Source organism: Bufo bufo, chromosome 4, assembly GCF_905171765.1.
Source record: "Bufo bufo chromosome 4, aBufBuf1.1, whole genome shotgun sequence".
Taxonomy (NCBI): Eukaryota; Metazoa; Chordata; class Amphibia; order Anura; family Bufonidae; genus Bufo; species Bufo bufo.
Window position 1 is genome coordinate 523,797,025 of NC_053392.1, and position 27,933 is coordinate 523,824,957.

Below are 27,933 nucleotides of genomic sequence, written 5' to 3' on the forward strand. Positions count from 1 at the left end.
AGCGTAGACTTCAGTATCTGGTGCATGGCAGGCTTGCACCTAAGGCTACTTTCACACTGGCATTTTGGCTTTCCGTTTGTGAGATCCGTTCAGGGCTCTCAGATGTGGTCCAAAACGGATCCGTTTTGCCCTAGTACATTCTGAATGGAAAAGGATCCACTCAGTTTGCCTCCGTTCCGCTTTGGAGGAGGACACCAAAATGCAGCGTTTTTGTATACGTCTGCCTAAACTGAGCCAAACGGATCCGTCCTGGCACACAATGTAAGTCAATGGGGACGGATCCGTTTTCTATGACAATATCTATTTACTTTCAATGGTGTTCAAGACGAATCCGTCTTGGCTATGTTAAAGATAATACAAACGGATCCGTTCTGAACGGATGCAGACGGTTGTATTATCTGAATGGATCCGTCTGTGCAGATCCAAGACTGATCCGCACCAAACGCGAGTGTGAAAGTAGCCTAATTTATTAAGAGGCATCTGCAGGGAGATCAAGACTGGCGTATGTATATGACATTGTCACAAAGTAAGCCGACTAATAGGTGGTATAGAGTATCTGACCATACACCAAATGTATCCTCTGGCATGAGACACTGGAGAAGTGGTCATAATAATGTGATACATAGAGATTGATATGTACACAAGCACAGCACCGTTCCTCTTGAAAATGAGCAGAAAGTTGAGTCTCCTGTGCAGGATATAAAACCTCAATAAGTGGACTTGAAATAATGACACCACTCCACATCTTCCAGTTCATATCGCTTTGTGTTCTGATTCATTTAGCACAGATTAAAGGACCATTATACAATTATTACAGAAGCTGATGATCTGGTCATACAAATCTCCCAGCGGTAAGGCACTGAAGAGTAATGAAGCACTTGCTGGATTCCGCCTTCTTTGGGTTATTTTTGGTTCCTGCTGTCTTTGTCTACAAGCAAACTTTGCAATTTCTCCTTTAGAAAAAAAAAAAGAATACATTATTATCAGTATGTGGGTTTAACATGATACATAAGAAGAATAAGACTAGAGATAGTCAGGTCCATAAATATTGGGACAGCTACACAATTCTAACATTTTTGGCTCTATACACCACCACAATGGATTTGAAATGAAACAAACAAGATGTGCTTTAACTGCAGACTGTCAGCTTTAATTTGAGGGTATTTACATCCAAATCAGGTGAACGGTGTAGGAATTACAACAGTTTGCATATGTGCCTCCCACTTGTTAAGGGGCCAAAAGTAATGGGACAATTGGCTTCTCAGCTGTTCCATGGCCAGGTTTGTGTTATTTTCTCATTATCCCAATTACAATGAGCAGATAAAAGGTCCAGAGTTCATTTCAAGTGTGCTATTTGCATTTGGAATCTGTTGCTGTCAACTCTCAAGATGAGATCCAAAGAGCTGTCACTATCAGTGAAGCAAGCCAACATTAGGCTGAAAAAACAAAACAAACCCATCAGAGAGATAGCAAAAACATTAGGCCTGGCCAAAACAACTGTTTGGAACATTCTTAAAAAGGAGGAACGCACCGGTAAGCTCAGCATCACCAAAAGACCCCGGAAAACAACTGTGGTGGATGACCGAAGAATTCTTTCCCTGGTGAAGAAAACGCCCTTCACAACAGTTGGCCAGATCAAGAACACTCTCCAGGAGGTAGGTGTATTTGTGTCAAAGTCAACAATCAAGAGAAGACTTCACCAGAGTGAATACAGAGGGTTCACCACAAGATGTAAACCATTGGTGAGCCTCAAAAATAGGAAGGCCAGATTAGAGTTTGCCAAACGACATCTAAAAAAGCCTTCACAGTTCTGGAACAACATCCTATGGACAGATGAGACCAAGATCAACTTGTACCAGAGTGATGGGAAGAGAAGAGTATGGAGAAGGAAAGGAACTGCTCATGATCCTAAGCATACCACCTCATCAGTGAAGCATGGTGGTGGTAGTGTCATGGCGTGGGCATGTATGGCTGCCAATGGAACTGGTTCTCTTGTATTTATTGATGATGTGACTGCTGACAAAAGCAGCAGGATGAATTCTGAAGTGTTTCAGGCAATATCATCTGCTCATATTCAGCCAAATGCTTCAGAACTCATTGGACGGCGCTTCACAGTGCAGATGGACAATGACCCAAAGCATACTGCAAAAGCAACCAAAGAGTTTTTTTAAGGGAAAGAAGTGGAATGTTATGCAATGGCCAAGTCAATCACCTGACCTGAATCCGATTGAGCATGCATTTCACTTGCTGAAGACAAAACTGAAGGGAAAATGCCCCAAGAACAAGCAGGAACTGAAGACAGTTGCAGTAGAGGCCTGGCAGAGCATCACCAGGGATGAAACCCAGCGTCTGGTGATGTCTATGAGTTCCAGACTTCAGACTGTAATTGGCTGCAAAGGATTTGCAACCAAGTATTAAAAAGTGAAAGTTTGATTTATGATTATTATTCTGTCCCATTACTTTTGGTTCCTTAACAAGTGGGAGGCACATATGCAAACTGTTGTAATTCCTACACCGTTAACCTGATTTGGATGTAAATACCCTCAAATTAAAGCTTACAGTCTGCAGTTAAAGCACATCTTGTTTGTTTCATTTAAAATCCATTGTGGTGGTGTATAGAGCCAAAAATGTTAGAATTGTGTACATGTCCCAATATTTATACACACACACATCATGCACAAAAGTCTTTAGACTTTTGTTATGTTGCAGCCTTGTGCTAAAAAAAAACCACAAGCTTTCCTCCATCAATCTGCACTCAATACCCCATAATGAGAAAGTGAAAACAGAATTTTAGAAATGTTTGCAAATTTAGAAAAAAGGGAAGAATACAATTTTGCATGGAAGTAAGTATTTAGACCAATGACATTTGAAATTTCACTCTGGGGGCTTTCCATTTCTCCTGATCATCTTTAAGATGTTTCTACAACTTGATTGGAGTCCACATGTGTAAATTCAGTTGACTGGATATGATTTGGAAAGATTCACCCTTGTCTGCATAAGGTCTCAGAGATGACAATGCATATCAGAGCAAAAACCAAGCCATGAGGAGGAAAGAACTGCCTGTACAGCTCAGAGACAGGAGTATGCAAATTCTGTTGCACTGAAAGTTCCCAAGAGTACAGTGGCCTCAAATCTTAAATGGAAGAAGTTTGGAACAACCAGGACTTTTCCAAGAGCTGACCACCACACAAAACAAAGTAATTGGAGGAGAAGGACCTTGATAAGATAGGTGACCATTGACCAAGAACTCAATGGTCACTCTTACTGACCTCCAAAGATCCTGTGTGCAGATGGGAGAAACTTCCAAAAGGTCAACCATCACTGCAGCACTCCACCAATCTGGGCTTTATGTCAGTGGCCAAAAAGAAGCATTTCCTTAGTAAAAGACATGTGAAAGCCTGGAGTTTAAAAGGACTCAGACCGTGTGAAACAAGATTCTCTAGCTTGATAAAACCAAGATTGAACTTTCTGGCCTCAATTCTAAGGCTACTTTCACACTGGAGTTTTGGCTTTCAGCTTGTGAGATCCGTTCAGGGATCTCACAAGCGGTCCAAAACGGATCAGTTTGCATTCTAATGCATTCTGAATGGAAAAGGATCCGCTCAGAATGCATCAGTTCACCTCCGTTCCGTCTCCATTCCCCTTTGGAGGCGGACACCACTGCCTGCAGCGTTTTGGTGTCCGTCTGACGAAACTGAGCCAAACGGATCCGCTCTGACACATAATGTAAGTCAATGGGAACGGATCAATTTTCTATGACACAATCTGGCACAATGGAAAACTGATCCGTCCTCCATTGACTTTCAATGGTGTTCATGACGGATCCGTCTTGGCTATGTTAAAGATAATATTAACGGATCCGTTCTGAACAGATGCAGACTGTTGTATTATCTGAACGGATCCGCACCAAACGCGAGTGTGAAAGTAGCCTAAGTCAATGGGGATGGCAGTGGCGTAGTGTAGGTTGCCAGCACCCGGGGCAAGTCAAGTATTGCACCCCCCCCCCCCCCCCAACCTATGACCACACCCCTTTTTTTAAAAAATAAATGCAGTAGATGTCACCTGCAGTCCTATGTAACACCACAGATAACACAGTGATAACTCTCTGAGTACAGATAATGTAGTAGATGGGTGCGAGGCCCCAGAATTCAGAACACACACAGTGTGACGTGATGTCTGGGGCCAGGCTTCGGCAGTGTGGACAAAATTCTATATCCACCCCCAAAAAACAAACAAAAAAAACCTGATATTTGGATGGACATAACATATATTGCTATGAAATATACAGGAGAATACAGCACCATACCCGTTACATCCAGTGACATCTCTTGTGATGTAGACTTTTCTCAGCGTCTTCATTTGGAGATAGGACCGTTATGATAACTTCTTTCAACCGCGTCTTGTCTCTGCAGAGTTTCACAGAAAATGTTTTATATTCCTCACTTTACTATCATCCTCTGTATAATTATAATATATACTGGCCCCTCTATATTATTATTCTAATGGTCCCCTCTGTATTATAGTAATAATTATGGCCCCCTTCAGCCCCTCCCCCCGCATACAGTCCCATGTAAGATACAACCTTCCCCCTGCCTTCAGCCCCTCCAGCATACAGTCCCATGTAAGATACATCACTCTCCTGCCTTCAGCCCCTCCAGCATACAGTCCCATGTAAGATACATCACTCTCCCGCCTTCAGCCCCTCCAGCATACAGTCCCATGTAAGATACAACCTTCCCCCTGCCTTCAGCCCCTCCAGCATACAGTCCCATGTAAGATACATCACTCTCCTGCCCTCAGCCCCTACAGCATACAGTCCCACGTAAGATACAACCGCCAGCCTTCAGCCCCTCCAGCATACAGTCCCATGTAAGACACATCACTTCCCTGCCTTCAGCCCCTCCAGCATACAGTCCCATGTAAAATACAAAACTCCCCCTGCCTTCAGCCCCCTCCACCATACAGTCCCATGTAAATAATATCACCTTACCTCTCTTTGCCGCCTGCCTTCAGCCCCTCCAGCATACAGTCCCATGTAAGATACATCACTCCCCCTGCCTTCCAGCCCTTCTTGCAAACAGTCCCATGTAAAATTAATCACTCTTTCTGCCTTCAGCCCCTCCAGCATACAGTCCCATGTAAAATAATATCACCCCCCTGCCTTCAGCCCCTCCAGCATACAGTCCCCATGTAAATAATATCACTTCACCCCCACTCTCTTCAGACCCCTCTAACATACAGTCTCCAGTACAAGGATTATTCCTCCTCCCTTCAGCCCCTGCAAAAAGCCCCCCAAGTAAAAATAACAGTCAATCCTCTCCTCCACATACTGACCTGCAGCTTCTGCTCCTCTCTCCAACATCGTGCTCTGTAGAATCTCCTGCACATCTTGAGGCCCCGCCCCCTGGATGACGAGACTCCACCTCTTCCCCTTACATCATACCTGCCAGGAGCAACTCCATTCTAGCCACTACCATCGCTCTACTGCCTCATAGGCTTCAGGCCACTAGCCTGAAGCCTATGAGGAAGAACGGAGGGGACGTTTGCGCCCGGGGCAACGGCCCCCACGCTACGCCACTGGGGGACGGATCAGTTTTCTATGACACAATCTGGCAGAATAGAAAACGGATCCGTTCTCTATTGACTTTCAATTGTGTGCAAGACAGATCCGTCTTGGCTATGTTAAAGATAATACAAACGGTAATACAGACGGTTGTATTATCTGAACGGATCCGTCTATGACGGATCCGCACCAAACGCGAGTGTGATAGTAGCCTAAGAGTTATGTTTGAAAGAAACCAGGCAATGCCCAATACCATTCCTACAGCAAAGCATGGTGGTGGCAGCAGCATCATGTGAAGGTCGGGAAGACTGGTCAAGGTTGCAGGAAAGCTAACTGGAGTAAAGGACAGAGATATTCTGAATGAAAACCAGACCCAGCGTGCTCTGGACCTCACGAGCAGTACTACTGAAGTTCATGCGTTTTTGAGGGACCGCGCAATCCCTATTCAGGAGGTCAAACCTCTTCAATCTTGAGGCATCCAAAGTTTCTGACAGAAAGTTTGCATATAGTGAAGCACTGCAGGTCACCAGGAAAATCCTTGTGTGTAAATCCTTGATATATAGGCACATGATATCGCTCCACGGCTCTCCTCTGTCCACGTCTCTTCACCACCACTAAAACAAGGATTCCTCTAATAGTAATATACCGCTAGCAAGTGGTTAGATAAAAAGGGAAGATTTGAAAAGACAGCCTTGACTGCTTTGTTTTACCATATGTTTGTGAGTATAATAAATACTTTTTATATAACCACTTGCTAGCGGTACTTCACTATTAGAGGAATTCTTGTTTTAGTGGTGGTGAAGAGACGTGGAGCGATACTATGTGCCTATATATCAAGCTGTTATCCCACAGGTGCCTTAGTGTACTGATAGTGGGGACCTGATTTACTTGCCTGTGTCAGAAACTTTGGATGCCTCAAGATTGAAGAGGTTTGACCTCCTGAATAGAGAACGCGCGGTCCCTCAAAAACGCATGGTCTGAACTGTGATCTTTACCCACTTCACAATTGGGAACCGCTGCGGAAATTTTTTGTCATACGGATTGGGATTTTTTTTTCTATAATTTTCATAGTACTACTGAAGTGAATGGGATGGCATAGGGTGTAATTACACCTGCTCACCGCTGCTGTTGCGTCGGCAAGTAGGTTAACAATGAAAGGAAGGCAGCGCTGGTATATGGTGCGTGCCTTCTCTTCAACCAGCTGATCGGCAGGGGTGCCAGGTGTCGGACCCGACTGATCTGAGGACAGGTCATCAACAAGATAACTTGGACAACCCCTTTCATTTAACTGGCATACTTGTTCCTGGAGTTGATGTTGAAACCCTTGGCACACCGACTGCAGTTCTTCTATTGTCCTGTTCTTCAGTTTTAGTTGTAACCGGCTGTCCTCGAGGGCCGACATCAGTGACTTACACTTCCCACATTCCTGTAACAATAGAAAATGTATTCTGAGCCAAATGCATGATCTGCACACATCTACTTGGAAAAATGAAAATCTGTATAACCGGGTTTACCCCCGATATTTCTTAAAACGTGAGTGGCACACTTAGCCAGCACCCCATACATCCCTTCGCTGGAGGGACTGTGATATCCTGCTCTAGTATTTATGATCTAAAAGTATTAAAGGGAACCTGAACCATACAACGCAGTGCAAGCTGCAGGCAGCATGTTACAGAGCAGGAGGAGCTGAGCAGATAGATGTGTAGTTTTATGGAAAATGACGCAGCAAAACTTGTGCATTAAAATCTCTGCTCTTTCTGGTTTCAGTAGCCAAGTAGGCAGTCTTATCAGTGATTGACAGCCTGCCCTGTATAAGTGTGTATAAAATGATAGCCGTCATTAACTGCTAAGACTGACCACTTGGACTACTCAGAAAAATCTGAGATTTTAATGCATAAACTCCAAGTTCTGCTCAGCTTCTCCTGCTCTATAACATGCCTCCTGAAGATTATACTACATTTGCATGAAGAAGGAATGCAAATGAGAAATTAGCAAGTTCAGCCTCTAATGCCACCAGATGTAAGTCAATGCTTGACCTTTTAAACAGTTATTAGCCAAGTCATGTCTCAAAGCCTAAGCCAGCATCTCATCTGCATACAGCTGTTTCGGGGTGATTGCCCCTCATCAGAGCAAAGAAGGTCGAACATTGGCTTATGGGATAGCCACCAGATGTAAGGTAGCTATCCTATAAGTCAATGCTTGACCTTTGAAACAGGCTTTGAGACATGACTTGGCTAATAACTAAGCCAGCATCTCATCTGCATACAGCTGTTTCGGGGCGATTGCCGCTCATCAGTGCAGAGCAAAGAAGGTCGAACATTGGCTTATGGGATAGCTACCTTAAATCTGGTAGCATTGGAGCCAGAGCGTGTTAAGAGCTCATTTGCATACCCTTTTCCCAGACATCCAGAGGAGCATTGCCAGGCCTATAAGACTCCTCACACCATTTAGGCACTCTCCATAAGGATGGTGACAGGTTCCCTTTAAACGTACTTCACTAAATAACCAAGCCAGATACTCCATATTCAAATAAATTACATCAAGGTACCCCCAGGTCTATGATCATAACCACTGTGCTGGCTATTAAAAGCAGGGCAGGATCACATGGGAGTAATACACATACCACAAGGTGAGAACTTAGGCTCTAGTAGCGTTCACTCACTTTATTATATTATACCATACCGTATACACAACGGCGAATATGGGGCCAGATAAAATGAATTCCAGTTAGTGTGACCATGACATTCCCAGATCACATTACTGAAATGCTCAGAGCAATCACTGGTGAAGACCTTACATGTGTTGAAACGTTATGTCTCTTCAGCTGTCCTCGAAGCACATGAGCTTCTTCTGCCAATCGCTTCAGTTCCTTCTGAAGTTCTTCGATCTGCTTCTTATGTTCCCTATAAGAGAAGACACACAAGGAAGGATGTTTTCTTCATTTATAATACAATGTGTTTCCATAACTTGCGTAGAAATGAATGTAGAACAGTAAAGGTGCTTTTCCAAACAGAATTGAGCCCCCTTGAATGCCAATCACAAATGTAATTCCCAGTAGTTGTCACGTCACTGCACCTTCATTGCCGTAGTCCCTCCTCAGACATTGGGAGAATATCTCTAAGATGTGCCCCCAATGTCTGATAGGTGCGGGTCCCAGAGGTTCTATACTTAGAACGGAGCCCGCAAAGTGAAGGAGGGCCCACCGTGCATGTGTGGCTACCTCCATTCATTCCTATGGGAGCGTCAGAGTGGTGGATGCGCTTGCACGGTACGCTTCTCATTCATTTCAATGGGAGTGCCGAGAATAGGCAAGCACACCTCTCGGCTATTTTCCGCACTCCCATAGGAATGAATGGAGGGCGGCCGCACATGTGTAGTATAGGCGCGGGTCCCAGAGGGGGTTATGCCCCCAATGTCTGAGGTGAGACAACCCCTTTAAGGCATAAATAAGCTGTGAGAATTTTACCATGACTTGTCTTTGAAAAGCTCTGAGATCTGCTGCTTCAGTTTATTGATCCTTTCATCCCTGGTGTTGACCTCCTTTTGGGTTTGCTCCCGTAGTGATGCCAGCATCTCTTCATACTTAATAAGGGTGGAAATATGGCAGCTTAAATGGGGTATCTTATGATTAATGTACAAAAATGAAAATCGGACATCATATAAGCCATGGCAATCTCTAAGGGCTGCTTGACACGAGGGAGTCCAATGTGGGCATGACGCTCCGTGTGTGAGCGCGACTCTCAATTCTGGACTTGCAGGAGCGCACTGCATTATCATGATTTATAATGCTGTGTGTCTCTGCTTAACCTGACTTCTACTGAATCGTAGTAACATAAAGCTGTCACTATGATTCTGTATCTGTAAGGTCAAGCAGAGGCGTACAGCATTATAAATCAGCGCTCCTGAACGGAGGATCACGCTCACACACAGACCGCGATTCCCGCAATGGGCTCGCTCGTATGAAACAGCCCTAACAAAGCTAGAACCAGCCCTGTACCTCACGTGGATTCAGAGAGCTCCCCGTTCATTGCTCCAGTAGTTCTGCTAAACTTATGTAAAGCTGCCAATTCAGGGAGTACTTTCTGCTGCAGATTTCTCCCTGTCACAGCTCACAGCTCCCTATCTCTGCTGCAGATTTCTCCCTGTCACAGCTCACAGCTCCCTATCTCTGCTGCAGCTCTCTCCACGTAACTGTCTCCAACAGTCGACATGGCTGGTGGCAGTTGAAGAATGCTACTGAGTATGTGCGACCACCTTGGTGAGGTGGACAGAAAAACAAAAAGAACAAACAGCAGGTGGCGCTATACAGATACATTTTATTGAAGAACTCAGCGACTATACTACATTTTTAATTACATGCAATCCCAGCAGTTTTCAGATCCAGTTGTTGTTTTAAAAAAATGTAGAATATTTTTTGTGAGACAACCCCTTTCATTTAAGATCACATCTAAAAGGCGACATGTGACCAAGTCCACATACTTACCTGATCCTGCAGATCCTGCTGGACTTTCTCATGATGCTGGATACTTTCCGTCAGTAGCTGCTCCTTCTCTTCCACTATCCTCTGGCTTCTTTCCAGTGTCTGCCTGGTGGTTTTATGGCCATTTATTTCATTTTCCATCTCTCTGGTAAACTGCATAGTCTGTAAAGAAGAACAGAATAGAAGCAGTTGCCCTTAGTGACCAGGTTCCATTTTTCCCAGATCATCATACTTAGCCCTCCTGCACACGACCGTATGGCTTTTTCAGTGTTTTGCGGTCCGTTTTTCATGGATCCGCTGTTCCGTTTTTTGTTTCCGTTGTGTTTTTCCATTTCTGTTCCGTTTTTCCGTATGGCATATACAGTATACAGTAATTACATAGATAAAATTGGGCTGGGCATAACATTTTCAATAGATGGTTCCGCAAAAAACGGAACGGAAACGGAAGACGTACGGATGCATTTCCGTATGTGTTCCGTTTTTTTGCGGACCCATTCACTTGAATGGAGCCACGGAAAGCGATTTGCGGGCAATAAGGCTGCATTCACACGTCCGTGGTGTGTTGCGGACCCGCAAATTGCGGGTCCGCAACACACCAGCCCGGCACCCCCATAGAAATGCCCATTCTTGTCCGCAATCTGCGGACAAGAATAGGACATGCTCTATCTTTTTGCGGAGCTGCGGAACCAAAATCGGGGCCGCGCTCCGCAATTGCGGCTGCAGACAGCACACTGTGTGCTGTCCGCATCCATTCCGTCCCCATAGAGAATGAATGGGTCTGCACCCATTCCGCAAAATTGCGGAAAGGATGCGGACCCATTTTGCGGACGTGTGAATGGAGCCTAAAAGGACATGTTCTGACTTTAAACGGAACGGAAAAACGGAAAAACGGAATGCATACGGAGTACATTCTGTTTTTTTTGCGGAACCATTGAAATGAATGGTTCCGTTTTTGGACCGTATACGGAACGCAAAAAACGGCCAGTAAACGGGGGAAAAAAACGGTCGTGTGCAGGAGGCCTTACTATCTAATTTCTGTGTGAGGATATGATCACTTGAAACTATGGCCCAAAGCCTGAGGCTGCACTACTGAGTGATTCTGATGTCCTCTTCTTATTTCTCGGATGTATTGTTGTCACAGAGACCTTGTGTGGATTCAGATCTCCAAATACATCCTACCTGGATTGACTAATGGCGGTTATGTGTATATATGTGGGGTATCTACAGTATATATTTTTTTATTTGGATCCACAGGCAGTTTCAGTAGGCCATCAGTACGAGCAGTACGGCAACTTCAGGCTTTGGGCCTATAACCCAGTGTAGAATAAAAAATATATATTAATACAAAAAAAAAAAGGAGACTTTTGTATTACTTACCAGTAAAGTCTCTTTCTCGCTCTTCCTTGGGGGACACAGGAAACCATGGGTATAGCTCTGCTCCCTAGGAGGCGTGACACTAAGTGAAAGCTGTAAGCCCCTCCTCCATCAGCTATACCCTTCAGCCTGGAGAAGAGACTGCCAGTTGCGTGTCCAAGTAGTGAAAGATAACCACCAACCGGAAAAAAGAACTGTCGAGCCCCAACGGGGGCAACCAAGTCGGAACCACAACTGTAACCCAAATGAAGGGCGGGTGCTGTGTCCCCCAAGGAAGAGCGAGAAAGAGACTTTACTGGTAAGTAATACAAAAGTCTCCTTTTCTCGCCCATATTCCTTGGGGGACACAGGAAACCATGGGACGTTCCAGAGCAGTCCCAGAAGGGAGGGACCAGAACAAACTAGACCAACACCAGAGGCATCAATCAACTGCCGCCTGCAACACCAGACGGCCTAAAGCAGCGTCAGCCGACGCATGAGTATGCACCCTGTAGAACTTGGTGAAGGTGTGCAAGGAGGACCAAGTGGCCGCCTTGCAAATCTGCTCCGTAGAAGCCCGATTCTTCTGAGCCCAGGAAGCCCCGACCGCTCTAGTGGAGTGAGCGGTAACACCGAGGGGCGGAACCTTGCCCTTGGCGAGATAAGCCTCAGTAACAGCCATCTTGACAAAACGGGCGATAGCAACTTTGGATGCCGCCATCCCTCTGCGCGACCCCTCCGGAACCACAAAGAGCGAGTCAGTACGCCTGAAAATGCTGGTTACCTCCAGGTAAACCTTGAGCGCCCTGACAACGTCCAGGCGATGAAGCTTCCTCTCCCGCGGGTGGGAAGGGGAAGGACACAAAGAGGGGAGAACGATGTCCTCGTTCAGATGAAAGGCGGAGACCACCTTAGGAAGGAAGGAAGGGACCGGACGAAGAACCACCTTGTCCTGGTGGAACACTAGGAAAGGTTCCAGATAGGAGAGTGCAGCCAATTCGGACACCCTCCGAAGAGAGGTGACGGCTACAAGGAAAATAACCTTGCAGGACAGAAGTCGCAAGGAAACCGTCCGCAGAGGCTCGAAAGGAGAAGCCTGGAGCGCTGAGAGAACCAGGTTCAGGTCCCAGGGCGGTACCGGAGGGCGGTACGGGGGAACCGCGTGAGCCACGCCCTGAAGGAAGGTCTTGACAGGACCAAGGGGGGCCAGTGGGCGCTGAAACAAAATGGACAGCGCAGACACCTGACCCTTCAAAGAACTAAGGCCCAGACCCTGGGCAAGTCCGCTCTGCAGGAAGGACAAAACGGTGGGGAGAGAAAAGCGGAGCGGAGGAATCCCCAGATCGGCACAGAACCCCAAATAGGTCCTCCAGGTCCTATAATAGATCCTAGAAGAGGACGGCTTACGGGCGCGGATCATGGTGCGGACGACGTCCGCAGAAAAACCCCTATGTGTCAGGACGGTGGTCTCAACAACCACGCCGTCAAACGTAGGGACCTTAAACGCGGGTGGAAGATTGGTCCCTGAGAGAGAAGATCTTCCCTGGCGGGCAGCGGCCAGGGCGCGTCTGCCAGGAGCAGCATGAGGTCGGCATACCAAGACTGGCGGGGCCAGTCCGGAGCGACCAGAATCACCGAGACGCCTTCCGCCGCGATCTTCCGAAGGACCTTGGGCAGGAGTGGGATGGGAGGGAATATGTATGGACGCGCGAAGCCTCGCCAAGGAAGAACGAGGGCGTCGGCTCCGCAGGCTCCCGGATCCCTGGCCCTGGACAGATAGGCGGGGACCTTGTGATTGAATTTGGAGGCCATGAGGTCCACGTCCGGTATGCCCCAACGAAGGCAAATGGCCTCGAACACCTCCGGGTGAAGAGACCACTCGCCGGGGTCGACGGTGGTGCGACTGAGGAAGTCCGCCGCCCAATTGTCCACCCCTGGAATAAAAATTGCAGATAGGGCCGGGACGTGGGCTTCCGCCCAACGGAGAATGCTGGTGACCTCCCGCATTGCTGCAGCGCTGCGAGTGCCCCCCTGGTGGTTTATGTACGCCACGGCCGTGGCGTTGTCCGATTGCACACAAACTGGATGACCCTTCAGCAGATGAGTCCAGTGTCGCAGAGACAGAAGGGCCGCTCTCAGCTCCAGGACATTGATCGAGAGTTTGGACTCCGATGGAGACCAAATGCCCTGGACGGATCGGGGAGGAAACACGCCTCCCCAGCCCAAGAGACTGGCATCGGCTGTAACCACCAACCAGTTGAGCGGCAGAAAGGACCTGCCCAGAAGAGGGGACTGCAACCACCAGCGGAGAGATGACCGCACCGGAGGCGATAGATGGAAGGGATGATCCAGAGACTCCCGCGATTTGTCCCAGGAGGAGAGGATCGCCCGTTGGAGAGGGCGGGAGTGAAACTGCACAAATGGGATCGCCTCGAAGCAGGCAACCATCTGCCCCAAGACCCGCATGCAGAAGCGGAAGGACGGTCGACGGTGGAGAAGGAGACCCCGAATCGCCCGACGGAGGATCAGTCGTTTTTCCGAGGGAAGACGTACCTCCGCCGCTCCCGTGTCTAAAAGCATTCCCAGGAAGACCAGTTGTCTGGAGGGAGGAAGGGAGGACTTGGGGAAGTTGATGACCCAACCGAATCTCGCCAGAGTCTCTAGAGTGAGATCCACGCTGGCAACCGCTTGAGAAAGGGACGGAGCCTTGATGAGGATATCGTCCAAGTACGGTAGCAGAAAAACACCCCTAGAACGGAGTAAGGCCAAAACCGGGGCCAGGACCTTGGTGAACACCCGGGGGGCTGTTGCCAGCCCAAAGGGAAGGGCGACAAACTGGAAGTGGAGGTCCCCCACGGCGAATCGGAGGAAGCGATGGTGACACCGGGCTACCGGAACATGGAGGTAGGCATCCTGTATATCGATGGAAGACATGAAATCTTCCTGCTCCAGGGAAGCCACCGCGGAACGGAGGGACTCCATCCGAAACAGTCGAAGGAGGAGAAAACGGTTGAGCTTTTTGAGGTCCAAAATGGGCCGCACCGAACCTCCCTTCTTGGGAACTACAAAAAGGTTCGAATAGAACCCTTGGAACCTTTCCTCTAGAGGAACGGGGGTAATCACCCCCCTGTCCAGTAAGGCTTGAACAGCCGTGGAGAACGCAGCCGCGCTTTTCGGGTCCCGCGGGGGGCGGGAGCGAAAGAACCGATCTGGAGGGAAGGACGCAAATTCGATTTTGTATCCGGAGGACACAATTTCGAGAGCCCAGGCGTCGGAGACGTGAGCCATCCAGATGTCCCTGAAAAGGAGGAGCCGGCCCCCCACCCGGGTGGGTGGGGGCGCGCCTTCAGGCAGAGGACCGCTTTGCTGCGGGTGTGCGGGCAGCCTGCGGCCTGCGCCAGGAGGGCTGCGCCCGAAAAAACGGCTTCCTACGCTTATCCTGGGGAGGGGCCGAAGCGGCAGCTGCGGGGGGAGCCCCAGAGGTCCTGCGGGAGGACCGAAAACGAGACGCACCAGTGCGTCTGCGGGGGGCACCCCTGGCTTGGGGTTGAGGAAGATGGGTGCTTTTACCACCCGTGGCCTCCGAAATAAGCTCGTCTAGGCGGACCCCGAAAAGGCGGGAACCCGCAAACGGTAGCCCCGCCAAGGAACGTTTGGAGGCAGCGTCCGCTTTCCAAACCTTCAGCCAGAGCTCCCTCCTGACGGAAACTGCCAGGGCGGAGGAGCGTGCAATAAGGGCTCCCGCATCAAGGGAGGCCTCACAAACAAAATTCCCGGCCCGAATAATAAGCTGGGCCAAGGAACGTAGGTCCTGGATGGGGACGTCCGAGTCCAACTCCTGTTCCAGCTGCGCACCCCAAGCAGAGATTGCTTTACCTGCCCAAGCAGAGGCAAAAACCGGTCTGAGAGCAGAACCGGAGGCAGCAAAAATGCCCTTGGAAAGTGTCTCCATGCGACGGTCCTCCGCTGACTGAAGAGAGGACCCGTCGGGAACAGGGATGGCCGTGTTCTTTGACAGACGGGCCACAGGGGGGTCCACCTTGGGTGGGGACGACCAGGTGGCCACGACATCGGCTGGAAAAGGATAGCAAATGTCCAGCTTCTTGGGATTGACAAAACGGGCGTCCGGGTGAGCCCAAGCCTTAGACACCACGGAGGAGAAATCAGAGTGGATTGGAAAGACTTTTGAGGCCTGCCTGGGTCTGATAAAGGAGACGCTAGCTGCGTCAGAGCTAGGGGGGTCATCTTGCACCTTAAAGGTGTCACGAATATCAGAGATGAGTTGACCCATCGCTGAGGCTAGCTTGGACGGCAGGGCCGAGTCCATTTCCAAATCTGAAACCGCCAATTCACCTTCAGAGAGCAAATCCTTTGGAGAGGAGAGGCCCGTCTGAGTGCGCACGCGTGGCGGGGAGAGGGAGGCATCCGAGGAGGAGGCTCGCTCTACTCTAAGACGCTTCTGAGAGTGCCTAGCTCGGGAGGGGTCACTAAGAAAGGGTGAACCCGCTGCAGCGGCAGAAGCGGTGGACCCGGAGGGCGCGACAGTAAGAGTGGCGTCCTGCGGGGTAGGCGGCCTGTCTATTAGGCGGCCCACGACATGAGTGAGGCTTTCCACGGCCTGGGACAGGGATCTAGCCCAGTCAGGCGGGTCAGAGGAAGCAGGGAGCGACACAGCGGGCGACTGAGGCTGCGGTGGAGCTCGGCATGCAGGACAGTGCGGATCAGACTGCCCCCGGGGAAAGGGTTCCCTACAAGCAGTACAGGCATGGTACCAAGGCTTGGCGGCTGCAGAAGGGTCTGACATGGTGGAAAAAATGTTGCACTTAAAGTGGGAGACCCCAGGGCAAAAGCGGAACGGGGATTACACCCAAGCAACAGTACTGGTGGCACGGAGGGGGTTAACAGTCCTACCAGACCTGGATGATGCAAGCGGCAGCAGCAAGGGGAGCAGACTGAAGGAGGCTGTGGAGGAGAGGCAGCAGGCACGGAGATGAATAGCTTCAGGATCGGACGGCAGAGAGGATTCCACGCAGCACTATGAGATGTGGAGCCCGACGAAACCGGAAGTAGCGGAGCGCATGTAGGAAGCTCCGCCCCCCCCCCCTGCCGCGCTGAAGGAGAAGCAGAGCCGCGCGCGCGCGGCAAAATGATTTTAACCCCCGAGGTGGATGAAGTGCCGGCCAAGATGAAATGGCGCCGTTCGCGCCAAGTAAGCGGCCCCCGCCGCGCCTGGATGTGGCAGACGGCCTCCTGCCTACAGCCGTCCCCTGAAGGCAGAGTCCGTGCCCTGCCGCTAAATAAAGGACTTGCCCAGACAAAGTCCCCCCCAAATGATACCCGGTAAGGTTGCCGGTCCGATATGCCCATGGGGGGGGGGGGATGTAGCAGCGGTGGGAGGAAGGAAGGGGAGGCTGGAGCAGCCACTCTCACCATACGCTGTCTTCGCCCTCAATCCATCCAGCAGGGTCGCCCCTTCAGCTACTGGCACCGCAGTGGCAGGAAGCCGGGGGAGGGACTTGGCGTGCGGGCGACCCTTGAGCTGGCGGGACGCAGGGGAGCGAGGCTGCCCTGGTCCACCTTGTCTTCTGTGGGGGAGGCGGCAGTGCGGAATTACCGGCACTGGCGCAACTCAACCCCGGGAGAAACAGAGGGGTCTAATGCGCCTCTGTTGTCCCTGTAAGTAGAAAAAAATCGAATTAAAACAAAAAACGCAAAAATAAAAAATTATAGGAAAACAACCCTGCATAAGCAGGGGGTGTCTTGCCTCCTTGGACACTAAGCAAAAACTGGCAGTCTCTTCTCCAGGCTGAAGGGTATAGCTGATGGAGGAGGGGCTTACAGCTTTCACTTAGTGTCACGCCTCCTAGGGAGCAGAGCTATACCCATGGTTTCCTGTGTCCCCCAAGGAATATGGGCGAGAAAAAACTTTTCACATTGTGAATCCTCTGGTAGGTCACTTTTCATGACTTTACTAGTAAAACTTTGCGCTTCACTTTAAAGGGGTATTCCGGTTGTGAGAAGTTATCCCCTTTCCACAGGATGGGAGATAACTAATAGATTAGTGGGGGTCCTACTGCTGGGACCTCCAATGATCACAAGAACGGGGAGCCTGTACCCCTGGGAGCCTCCCGAGCTGCAGGCTCCACTCCATTCATCTCTATGGGAGTTCCAGAGATAGCCAAGCGCCATACTCTGCTGTGCCCAGCATGAAGTGGCAGTGCACATGCCTGACATTATTTTGGGGGGCCCCAAAGGGTACAGGATCCCGACCAATCTAAAGGTTAGCCCCTATCCCGTGGATAAGTTCTCACAACTGGATTCTCCCTTTAAGAGCTAGGACTGAAGGGGTTATGGCTAGTAAGTGCATAGAGCCGGGTTTCTAATAGGATCCTGCTGATGAATGAGACACGGTTAATGGAAGATCCAAATGTCATAGTCCCATAGTTATTGATTTACAATAAGAATAATGGTGTGGGCCACATTTAGCCTAAAATCAATAATGGCTGACGATGCTACTGAATCATCAACCAGGAGGTTATTCATCACTTTTCTCCAACTCTTGGAAAACATCCATTAATATTTCTACATTATAAAATCCCACCCTAGGCCGACTACGCATTTCGGAAACATTGCTGGACCAATCAAGATGGGGAGTCATTCAGACATTGAGTAAGAAGCCTGCAGACCTGAGATCAATCTTCACAGGGGTCTTAGGCTGGTCATACACTAAGGGTCCATTCACACCTCCGTATATGTTTTGCGAATCCGCAAAACACGAACACAGGCAATGTGCGTTACGCATTTTGCGGACCACATATCGCCGGCACTCTCATAGAAAATGACATGTTCTATTTTTTGGCGGAACCGAAGTGCGGATCCGCAAATGCGGATGCGGACAGCACATTCCAGCCCCATTGAAAATGAATGGGTCTGCACCTGTTCCGCAAAATTGCGGAACGGATGCGGACCCATTTTGCAGACGTGTGAATGGACCCTTAGACTCCATTCACACGTCCGCAAATGGGTCCGCATCCGTTCCGCAATTTTGCGGAACGGGTGCTGACCCATTCATTTTCTATGGGGACAGAATGGATTCGGACAGCACAGTGTGCTGTCCGCATCCGCATTTGCGGAGCGTGGCCCCGATCTTCAGGTCCGCAGCTCCGCAAAAGATAGAACATGTCCTATTCTTGTCCGCAGCGTGCGGACAAGAATAGGCATTTCTATAGGGGTGTCGGGCGGGTGTGTTGCGGATCTGCAATTTATGGGTCCGCAATACACCACGGACGTGTGAATGGACCCTTAGACTTATTCCTCCTGACCTTCCCACTGAGTTGAGTGTGCTTGTGTTCTCAGACATCTTTGGCGGCAGCTTATATAGCTTGTGAAATCCAACATGCCTGACATCCCCCCCAACATCTGCGTTTGAGGGAAGAGCTGGCCTACTACCATACACATTAGGCTACTTTCACACTGCCGTTTGGTGGGGATCCGTTCAGATAATAATACAACCGTCTGCATCCGTTCAGAACGGATCTGTTTGTATTATCTTTAACATAGCCAAGACGGATCAGTCTTGAACACCATTGAAAGTCAATGGAGGACGGATCCGTTTTCTATTGTGCCAGATTGTGTCAGTGAAAACGGATCCGTCCCCATTGACTTACATTGTGTGTCAGGACGGATCCATTTGGCTCCGTTTTGTCAGACGGACACCAAAACGCTGCAAGCAGCGGTGTCCGCCTCCAGAGCGGAATGGAGACTGAACAGAGGTAAACTGATGCATTCTGAGCGGATCCTTTTCCATTCAGATGCATTAGGGCAAAACTGATCCGTTTTGGACCGCTTGTGAGAGCCCAAGACGGATCTCACAAACTGAAAGCCAAAACGCCAGTGTGAAAGTAGCCTTAGATGGATGACCAGTCCTGCCAAATCAGAGGGCATTCCAGTTATTATAAGATACGTACAAGGCATGTCTGTATAGTATCTGGATGTCACCATCTAACCTCCATCAGGTTCTCTGGATGTGCTGGTGAAGAGGGGCCCAGGCTACTGTACCCTGTCCTAGCAACTGGGGACAGTCTAGCAGGTCAGACCCCCACAGATCTAACATTTATCACCTAGCTCGTGAGAGGGTAGGTATGTGCTTCAGTATGAATTCCCATAAAGAACAAATTAAGGACTATCCATCTGTGAATCTGAAGATAGATAAAAGAGATAGATACATAGAGATAGAGAGTTAGATGATAGAGAGATAGAGAGAGGGAAGAGATAGATAGATAGATAGATACATAGAAATAGAGTTAGATGATAGAGAGATAGATATAATAGATAGATAGATAGATAGATAGATAGATAGATAGATAGATAGATAGATAGATAGATAGATAGATAGAGAGTTAGATGATAGAGATATATATATATGAGATAGATAGATAGATAGATAGATAGATAGATAGATAGATAGATAGATAGATAGATAGAGAGTTAGATGATAGAGAGAGGGGTGCTATATAGATAGAGCTTAGTAACATAGTAACATAGTACATAAGGCCGAAAAAAGACATTTGTCCATCCAGTTCGGCCTGTCATCCTACAAGTTGATCCAGAGGAAGGCAAAAAAACCCTGTGAGGTAGAAGCCAATTTTCCTCACTTTAGGGGAATAAAAAATTCCTTCCCGACTCCAATCAGGCAATCAGACTAACTCCCTGGATCAACGACCCCTCTCTAGTAGCTATAGCCTGTAATATTATTACACTCCAGAAATACATCCAGGCCCCTCTTGAATTCCTTTATTGTACTCACCATCACCACCTCCTCAGGCAGAGAGTTCCATAGTCTCACTGCTCTTACCGTAAAGAACCCTTTTCTATGTTTGTGTACAAACCTTCTTTCCTCCAAACGCAGAGGATGTCCCCTCGTCACAGTCACAGTCCTGGGGATAAATAGATGATGGGATAGATCTCTGTACTGCCCCCTGATATATTTATACATAGTAATTAGATCTCCCCTCAGTCGTCTTTTTTCTAACGTGAATAACCCTAATTTTGATAATCTTTCAGGGTACTGTAGTTGCCCCATTCCAGTTATTACTTTAGTTGCCCTCCTCTGAACCCTCTCCAGCTCTGCTATGTCTGCCTTGTTTACAGGAGCCCAGAACTGTACACAGTACTCCATGTGTGGTCTGACCAGTGATTTGTAAAGTAGTAGGAATATGTTCTCATCACGGGCATCTATGCCCCTTTTGATGCAACCCATTATCTTATTGGCCTTGGCAGCCGCTGCCTGACACTGTTTTTTGCAGCTTAGTTTGCTGTTTATTAAAATTCCTAGATCCTTTTCCATGTCAGTGTTATCGAGTGTTTTACCATTTAGTATGTACAGGTGACTTGCATTATTCCTTCCCATGTGCATAACTTTACATTTCTCAGTGTTAAACCTCATCTGCCACTTATCTGCCCAAGCCTCCAATCTATCCAGATCCCTCTGTAGTAGTATACTGTCCTCTTCAGTGTTAATTACTTTACACAGTTTAGTGTCATCTGCGAAAATTGATATTTTACTATGCAAGCCTTCTACAAGATCATTAATAAATATATTGAAGAGAATAGGGCCCAATACTGACCCCTGAGGTACTCCACTAGTGACAGTGACCCAATCTGAGTATGTACCGTTAATAACCACCCTCTGTTTTCTATCATTGAGCCAGTTACTTACCCACTTACAGACGTTTTCTCCGAGTCCGAGCATTCTCATTTTATATACTAACCTTTTATGAGGTACAGTGTCAAATGCTTTGGAGAAGTCCAGATACACGACATCCATTGATTTGCCGCTGTCAAGTCTAGTACTTACCTCCTCATAGAAACTGATTAAATTAGTTTGACATGACCGATCCCTCACGAAGCCATGCTGATATGGCGTTATTTGCTTATTTCCCATAAGATGCTCTAACATAGCATCTCTCAGAAAACCTTCAAACAGTTTACCCACAACAGATGTTAAACTTACCGGCCTATAGTTTCCAGGCTCTGTTTTTGGACCCTTTTTGAATATTGGCACCACATTTGCCATGCGCCAATCCTGTGGGACATTCCCTGTCAGTACAGAGTCCGCAAATATCAGAAATAAGGGTCTGGCTATGACATTACTTAATTCCCTTAGGATACGGGGGTGTATGCCATCCGGTCCTGGCGATTTGTCTATTTTGATTTTTTTAAGTCGCTGTTGTACTTCTTCCTGGGTCAGACAGGACACTTTTAATGGCGAATTTATTTCAGCATTCAGCATTTCATCTGACAGTTTATTTTCCTCAGTGAATACATTGGAGAAAAAAATATTTAACAGCTTTGCTTTCTCCTCGTCGCTCTCTGCGACTCCCCCCTCATTACTCTTTAAAGGGCCGACACCTTCAGATTTATACTTTTTAACATTTATATAATTGAAGAACATTTTAGGGTTAGTTTTACTCTGTTTGGCAATTAATCTCTCGGTCTCTAGTTTGGCCGCTTTTATTTGTTTTTTACATGTTCTGTTTTTTTCCTTATAGTTTTTCAGTGCTTCCGTGCTACCCTCCTGTTTTAGGGTTTTATATGCTTTCTTTTTGTCATTTATTGCTTTCTTTACAGTTCTGTTTATCCACATTGGTTTCTTTTTGTTCCTTAACCTTTTATTCCCATACGGTATGTACCTCTCACAATGAGATTTTAGGATGTTTTTAAAGATATCCCATTTTTTGGCTGTATTTTTATTTTTGAGGACTTTGTCCCAGTTAGTTAGGCCTATGGCCTCTCTTAGTTGGCTAAATTTAGCTTTTTTGAAGTTTGGTATTTTTGTTTCTCCCTGTAGAAACGCTCTTTTGAATGATAATTGGAAGGTTATTACTTTATGGTCACTATTTCCCAGGTGTCCCCCAACCTGCACGTCTGTTGTTCTGTCAGGTCTATTGGTTAATATTAAGTCCAGTATGGCCGTCCCTCTAGTCGGGTCCTGAACCAGTTGGGAGAGATAATGGTCTTTGGTTATTGCCAAGAATCTGTTTCCTTTATGAGATATACAAGTTTCAGTTTCCCAGTCTATATCTGGGTAGTTGAAGTCCCCCATAATAACCACCTCATTATGATTTGCCGCCTTGTCTATCTCGTTTAGTAGTAGATTTTCTGTGGACTCTGGTATATTAGGTGGTTTATAGTAGACTCCTATTAGTAATTTATTGTTGTTTTTAGCTCCATGTATCTCTACCCACAGTGACTCCACATGTTCATGTCCCTCACTTATATCTTCACGGAGTGTGGGCTTTAGACAAGATTTTACATAAAGGCAGACCCCTCCACCTCTCCGGTTTTGACGATCCTTTCTGAACAGACTGTAACCTTGTACATTAACTGCCCAGTCATAGCTATCATCCAGCCATGTCTCAGTTATTCCCACTATGTCATAGTCCTCCTCACACATCACTAATTCCAGTTCACCAGTTTTATTAGTCAGACTTCTGGCATTAGTATACATACATATGAGAGGTTTATGTATATCTTTTACCCTACACCTTTCCTTCTGAACTGTTCTTGTCCCTCCTTCCATTTCTCCCCCAGTCCCACTACCTTGCCCCCGGTCTCTATCTGCACTATCTTCCCCTTCTATAGTGTAATTACCCTCCCCCCCAGTCCCTAGTTTAAACACTCCTCCAACCTTCTAGCCATCTTCTTCCCCAACACAGCTGCTCCTTCCCCATTGAGGTGCAGCCCGTCCCTACGATAGAGGCTGTAGCCGACAGAGAAGTCGGCCCAGTTCTCTTATAGAGAGCTAAATGATAGATGATAGATAGATAAATAATAGATAGATATGAGATATATAGATAAGATAGATAAATAATAGATAGATGATAGATACCACAGAACAGCTTTTACAGATGTCAGGCCACTATACCTTGGTTTTGATGATTTCATTCAACTCCGTAACCAGATTATCTTTCTCTTTTAGAGATGATTTCAGCAAACACATTTCTTTTTTTAAAGCTTCTATTTTTGAAAGCAACAAATGTTCCTCATTAGAGGATACCTAAGGCAAGAAAACATGTTCTTGGTCTCCAGAGTAATACAATGATTCCATACTGGTATGCAACGGCTATATAAATGATGAAGTTTCAGGTAATACTGATTGTTTAGTAAGTGCCCTCAGCTGCCTCCTGAAACAGAAGATTCACCTTCCCTGCTCCATGGCACTCCAGTCCTCCATCTTCCAGTCCCCGCACTGTTTGCATCCGGTCGTCCATGGGCATGGTCACATGCATTGCTCCAACCAATGACATGCTGCTTGTGGCCACTGCTGGAGCATGCATATGACCATGCCATACATTTCCAGATGTATAGTGCAAGGACCAGAAGATGGAGACAGCCGAGGCACTTTGGAGGACTGGAGCGACAGGGAATAGGTAAGTAGGAGTCTTCAGGGGACAGGCTGTGGGCACTTGCTAAAAAAAAAAAACATTATTACTGGAAAACCCCTTTAAAAAACCAGAAGGTTCCTGCCACTAGTACTGCTTTGGTAGTTAATATCCGATGGTTGCTCCAAGGTTTGTTTTTGGAATATCTCGTATTCCAGTCCTGAAACAAAGGTAAACGTGGTTATTTGGGACTGTGTGGTATACAATGTGAATATGGACCACCATACTTCTCCATCAGTACAAGTCTGGTAGCTCTCACCCAGCATGTATAGGTTCTACAAACCCATGGGATGGTGTCAGTAGAAGCACCAATAAGAAAAAAAAAATGACAGAACCGTCTCCTCTCGGGTAATGAATTCCGCAGAGAACCGAGATGTGTAAGTTGGGCAGTGGAGTTGAGGAAGCATCGGAGGGGAGCTGTTTGAGGGTAGTTTAAGCGGTCCAGGACCAGGTCATTGTGGTCTTCAGGACCAGACAAAGTTTATCCATTTTTTTCCCATGGGTCAATTTAACGACTAAAGACATGATTTTTTTAATTTTTTAGGGAACAATGCAGTTTCTTAGCATATCATTATTTTACACACAATTTATACTTCCTTTAGGGTTTTTAGGCTTATACTTAAAACAAAAATGCATGTTTACATTTTAGCTATTTTGTAATACCCTAAGGCTACATGCACACGACAGTGAAAAAAAAGTCAGTTAAAAACGGACATTTTTAATGGACGTTTATTTCACTGATGCCTTACTGAGAGACGGACGTTAAAAATGGACCCATTCAATTGTATGGGAGCAGTCTGTCAGTGAAAAACAGACAAGATAGAACATGTTCTATTTTTTGACGTCCGTTTTTCATTGACAGTCAAAAAAAACTGCCGTGTGAATAACCCCATAGACTACCGTTGGTCTTAAAACAGACATGTGATGGCCGTTAAAAAAAATGTACATCACATGTCGTGTGTATGTAGCCTTAGGGTGGTGTCATTTGCGGACATTTTTTGCCATAGCCAGTAGTGGATCCACCAGGAAGGAGAAGTACAAGTCTTTCCTTTATATTTCTCATTTCCCTCCAACCCACTTCTGGCTTTGGCTCAAAAAACTGCATCAAAAACTGTTACAAAATGCTGTATGTGACACTGCCCCCCCCCCCCCCCTCCTTCCCAAAAAAAAACAACGTTCTATCTGCGTTTGTCATTATCTACCATGAACTGATATATTACATGTCTACTTTCGGGTAATCTGGTCTTGGCTTGCACTATGACAATGATTAGTGTGGGGAATGTTTTTTCTGTTGTATATTTTTTAATTATTATTTTAAAAGGGTATTCTCATCTAGGATATCCCATCAAATAGGTGTTGGTCCCACCTCTTATACCCAGACTGGGGCCCCAGAAGTGCATGCGCGGCTTGCTCTCCATTCACTGCTATGGGACTTCTGGAAGTAGCTGAGCCAGTGCTTTGCTAATTTTAACAGTCCCATAGCGGTGAATAGAGGATGGTCACACGAGTGGCTGCTCTCCTTCACTTTAGGGGCCCCATTCTGGAGACAGGAGAAGGTTGCAGAGGGTGGACCCACACCTATCTGACATTGATAGCATATCCCAGTGAGATACCATCAGTGCGCCAGCTGGGAATACCTCTTTAATGGTCTATCCCTCAAAAGGTCAGAAAAGACCAATGGGGGATTTACTATTATTATTTTTACAATACACTTTTTATTGTAACTGGTGACACAGCAGCTTGTTGAGTAGTCTTGGGAAATGTTTTTAAGTTGAACGTGAAAGGAGGTGAGAAAAGCTTGGATGTGTTGTCTAAAAGGAGGCCATGCACCTTCAACAGCTGTCCAGGCAACCACAATTCCTCCCAAATACACCCCCCTGTCCTTCATATACTTGTCCTCTCATGTTTTTGCATGTGTTCTGCAAGGGGGATAAACCACTGCCAGACATCTCTGGTGACAACTTATCTTCCCTGAGAACAAAAATGATTGAGCATGTTCAAATCAAACAGCTCAATCTTTCTTTCACAAGACACAGGTTCAGCCAACATGAATGTATATGGCCACCTCACAGAATGGAGCACAATCTACTGTTATCTCTGTGGTCAACAGAGAAAGAGACCCTGATAAGTTTGGCCTTATGCTCTAATGTTCAGAAAGAAGGCAGAAGGGAATCGGCCTGCTCAGACAGTAGGTGGAACTTGTACCTACTCTTTCCTGGAATACTGAGCAGAATAGTAAAGGAGAGGTTCATCTGTAGGACCCTACTTTTATTTCAGGTTACATCATCTCTGAAAAGAGTGCCTAAGCTTCCATTTTAGGAGCTGGTCTCTATATCTCAGAGCTCCTCAACGCCAGTCCTCGGGGCCCACCGGCTGGTCATGATTTGAGAATATCCCATAAAATGTACAGGACACCCAGAGCGTTTCGCTTGGGGGACAGTGGGACACCATATGTTAGTATGTTGTATGGTTTCCTACTTCTGCCCCCCCCCCCCACTTTTTGTTTTCCCGCTCTTTTTGACAGGTTTACCTCAAGTTGAAAAGGTTTGTCCAGCATCAGCTGGTTTTAGCCGGTCTCACCTGATTTTGTTATGACAGCCAAGGATCTTCACCGATTAGTGCAGTTTGTTGCTGGGGGAGATTTCCAGACAGCTGATTGGTGTTTATGTCAACGGCGGGAAAAAATGTGTCCTTAAATGTGGGGTTCGGCGGCGCTTCTGGGCCAGTTTTAAGAAGACCGGATCATCACCCCGCCCTCTCTCCCTCCCTTTTTTTTTTATGTTGCTTTGCTTTATTAGAGGGGCTGTATCACTCAGCTATTGCTGAGTGGATTTCGGTAATTATTGGAATTTTTTTTATGGTTATTTATTTAATGAAATTGAAGTTTTGAATTATTTATTAATTTTTTGGTTCATTAAAGTGTGTTATTTAAGGTTACCCTTAATAAAGCATTGCAGCCATTTTTGTTCCAATAACAAGGTGTTATGTCGTCATTTATTAGATACTAGGGGTCATTTATTAAGTTTAGAAGGGGTAATTTGCCTCCATGAATATCTGCGGTAAGTCCTGATGCACGGACTCTATATCACACCGCTATATACAACATCGCTGTACAAGAAGCCAAGAGACCCTCTCACCTGAACTGCCTTGCTGACAGCACTCTTCCCAGGTTTCTCAGGTTTAACAATGGTGAGAAAGCTTTTGGTCGTCTTCGTGACTGGCACACTACTGACTGATCTGACATCTTGAATTCCCAGCCCAATGCCTGCAATGCTTGGGAGACTTTCCGATTTGTGTGCTCTGCTTGTATATAGGGATTGGCTTGAGTGTCCTAGGTCTGAGGACACTTTGCCAGTCGCTCTGGAGTCTCTTTTCTGCCTGGCTGTCATTTCTGCACAGCAGAAATCCCGGTAATGCTGCAAGACTCTTGTAGAAGGTGGTAAATGAAGAATTCATTAAAAGGTTGTCTTGACGAGAAGATGGCTTCTTGCTTGAGGGTGAGGATTTCTCACTGTGGAAACAGAATAAATTTACTGCGCTAATTAGACAGCATTTTATTATTGCAAGACACAACCCGGTCAAAATGACTGATGTCAGATACACATGAGGATGATACGGACTGCTGCCGATTTCCAGAATGCACTGGGTGGACTGGGAACTTGAAGTGGCCCTGGAAAAAAAAAAGCTAAAAGTGGCTTCATGTTGTAGGAGGTTCCAAAGTGACAGAAAACGAGGCAACACAAGTAGATGACACCAATACAAGAAGGTGGGGTAAGAAATACCACCGTGCAGCACAAAATACCTCCCAGAAGCTGTCCGTCTGTGCTGGCCATCAATAGCTGCCACGTTCTGTCCTCCTCCAATTGTATCTATTTCAGATATGGAGAAAGTGGCTTAGGAGGTGAGATGTGGGCCACAGCACAAAGCCAACCCTGCCTTCAGCATGCTGCCTGGACTAGTAATGCCCCCCAGAGAGCCCTCAGTAGTATGTGCCCTAAGTGGCCAAGGAAGAAGAATAAAATACCTGAGTCCTGTTCCAAGTTACCTTCTCTGGTTCAGGCCGCAGGCCTTTTCCAGCCTTTGTCCCTTCACCA

The 27,933-nt window shown here is 47.0% G+C and overlaps 1 protein-coding gene across 1 annotated transcript in view; it reads right to left on the reverse strand.

Annotated features, from left to right (window-relative positions):
- Positions 1-481: 481 nt before the first annotated feature.
- The window catches only part of LOC120998864 (TRAF3-interacting JNK-activating modulator-like), a 31,522-nt gene continuing 4,070 nt past the window's right edge, over positions 482-27,933 (reverse strand). Inside the window, exons 2-8 of the mRNA XM_040429730.1 lie at positions 26,977-27,350; positions 23,323-23,454; positions 10,047-10,205; positions 9,030-9,145; positions 8,361-8,466; positions 6,861-6,989; positions 482-953 (exon numbers count right to left, since the gene is read on the reverse strand). Coding sequence (XP_040285664.1) covers positions 903-953; positions 6,861-6,989; positions 8,361-8,466; positions 9,030-9,145; positions 10,047-10,205; positions 23,323-23,454; positions 26,977-27,228 — 945 coding nt within the window. The 5' untranslated portion in view covers positions 27,229-27,350 and the 3' untranslated portion in view covers positions 482-902. The remainder of the gene's footprint in view (positions 954-6,860; positions 6,990-8,360; positions 8,467-9,029; positions 9,146-10,046; positions 10,206-23,322; positions 23,455-26,976; positions 27,351-27,933) is intronic.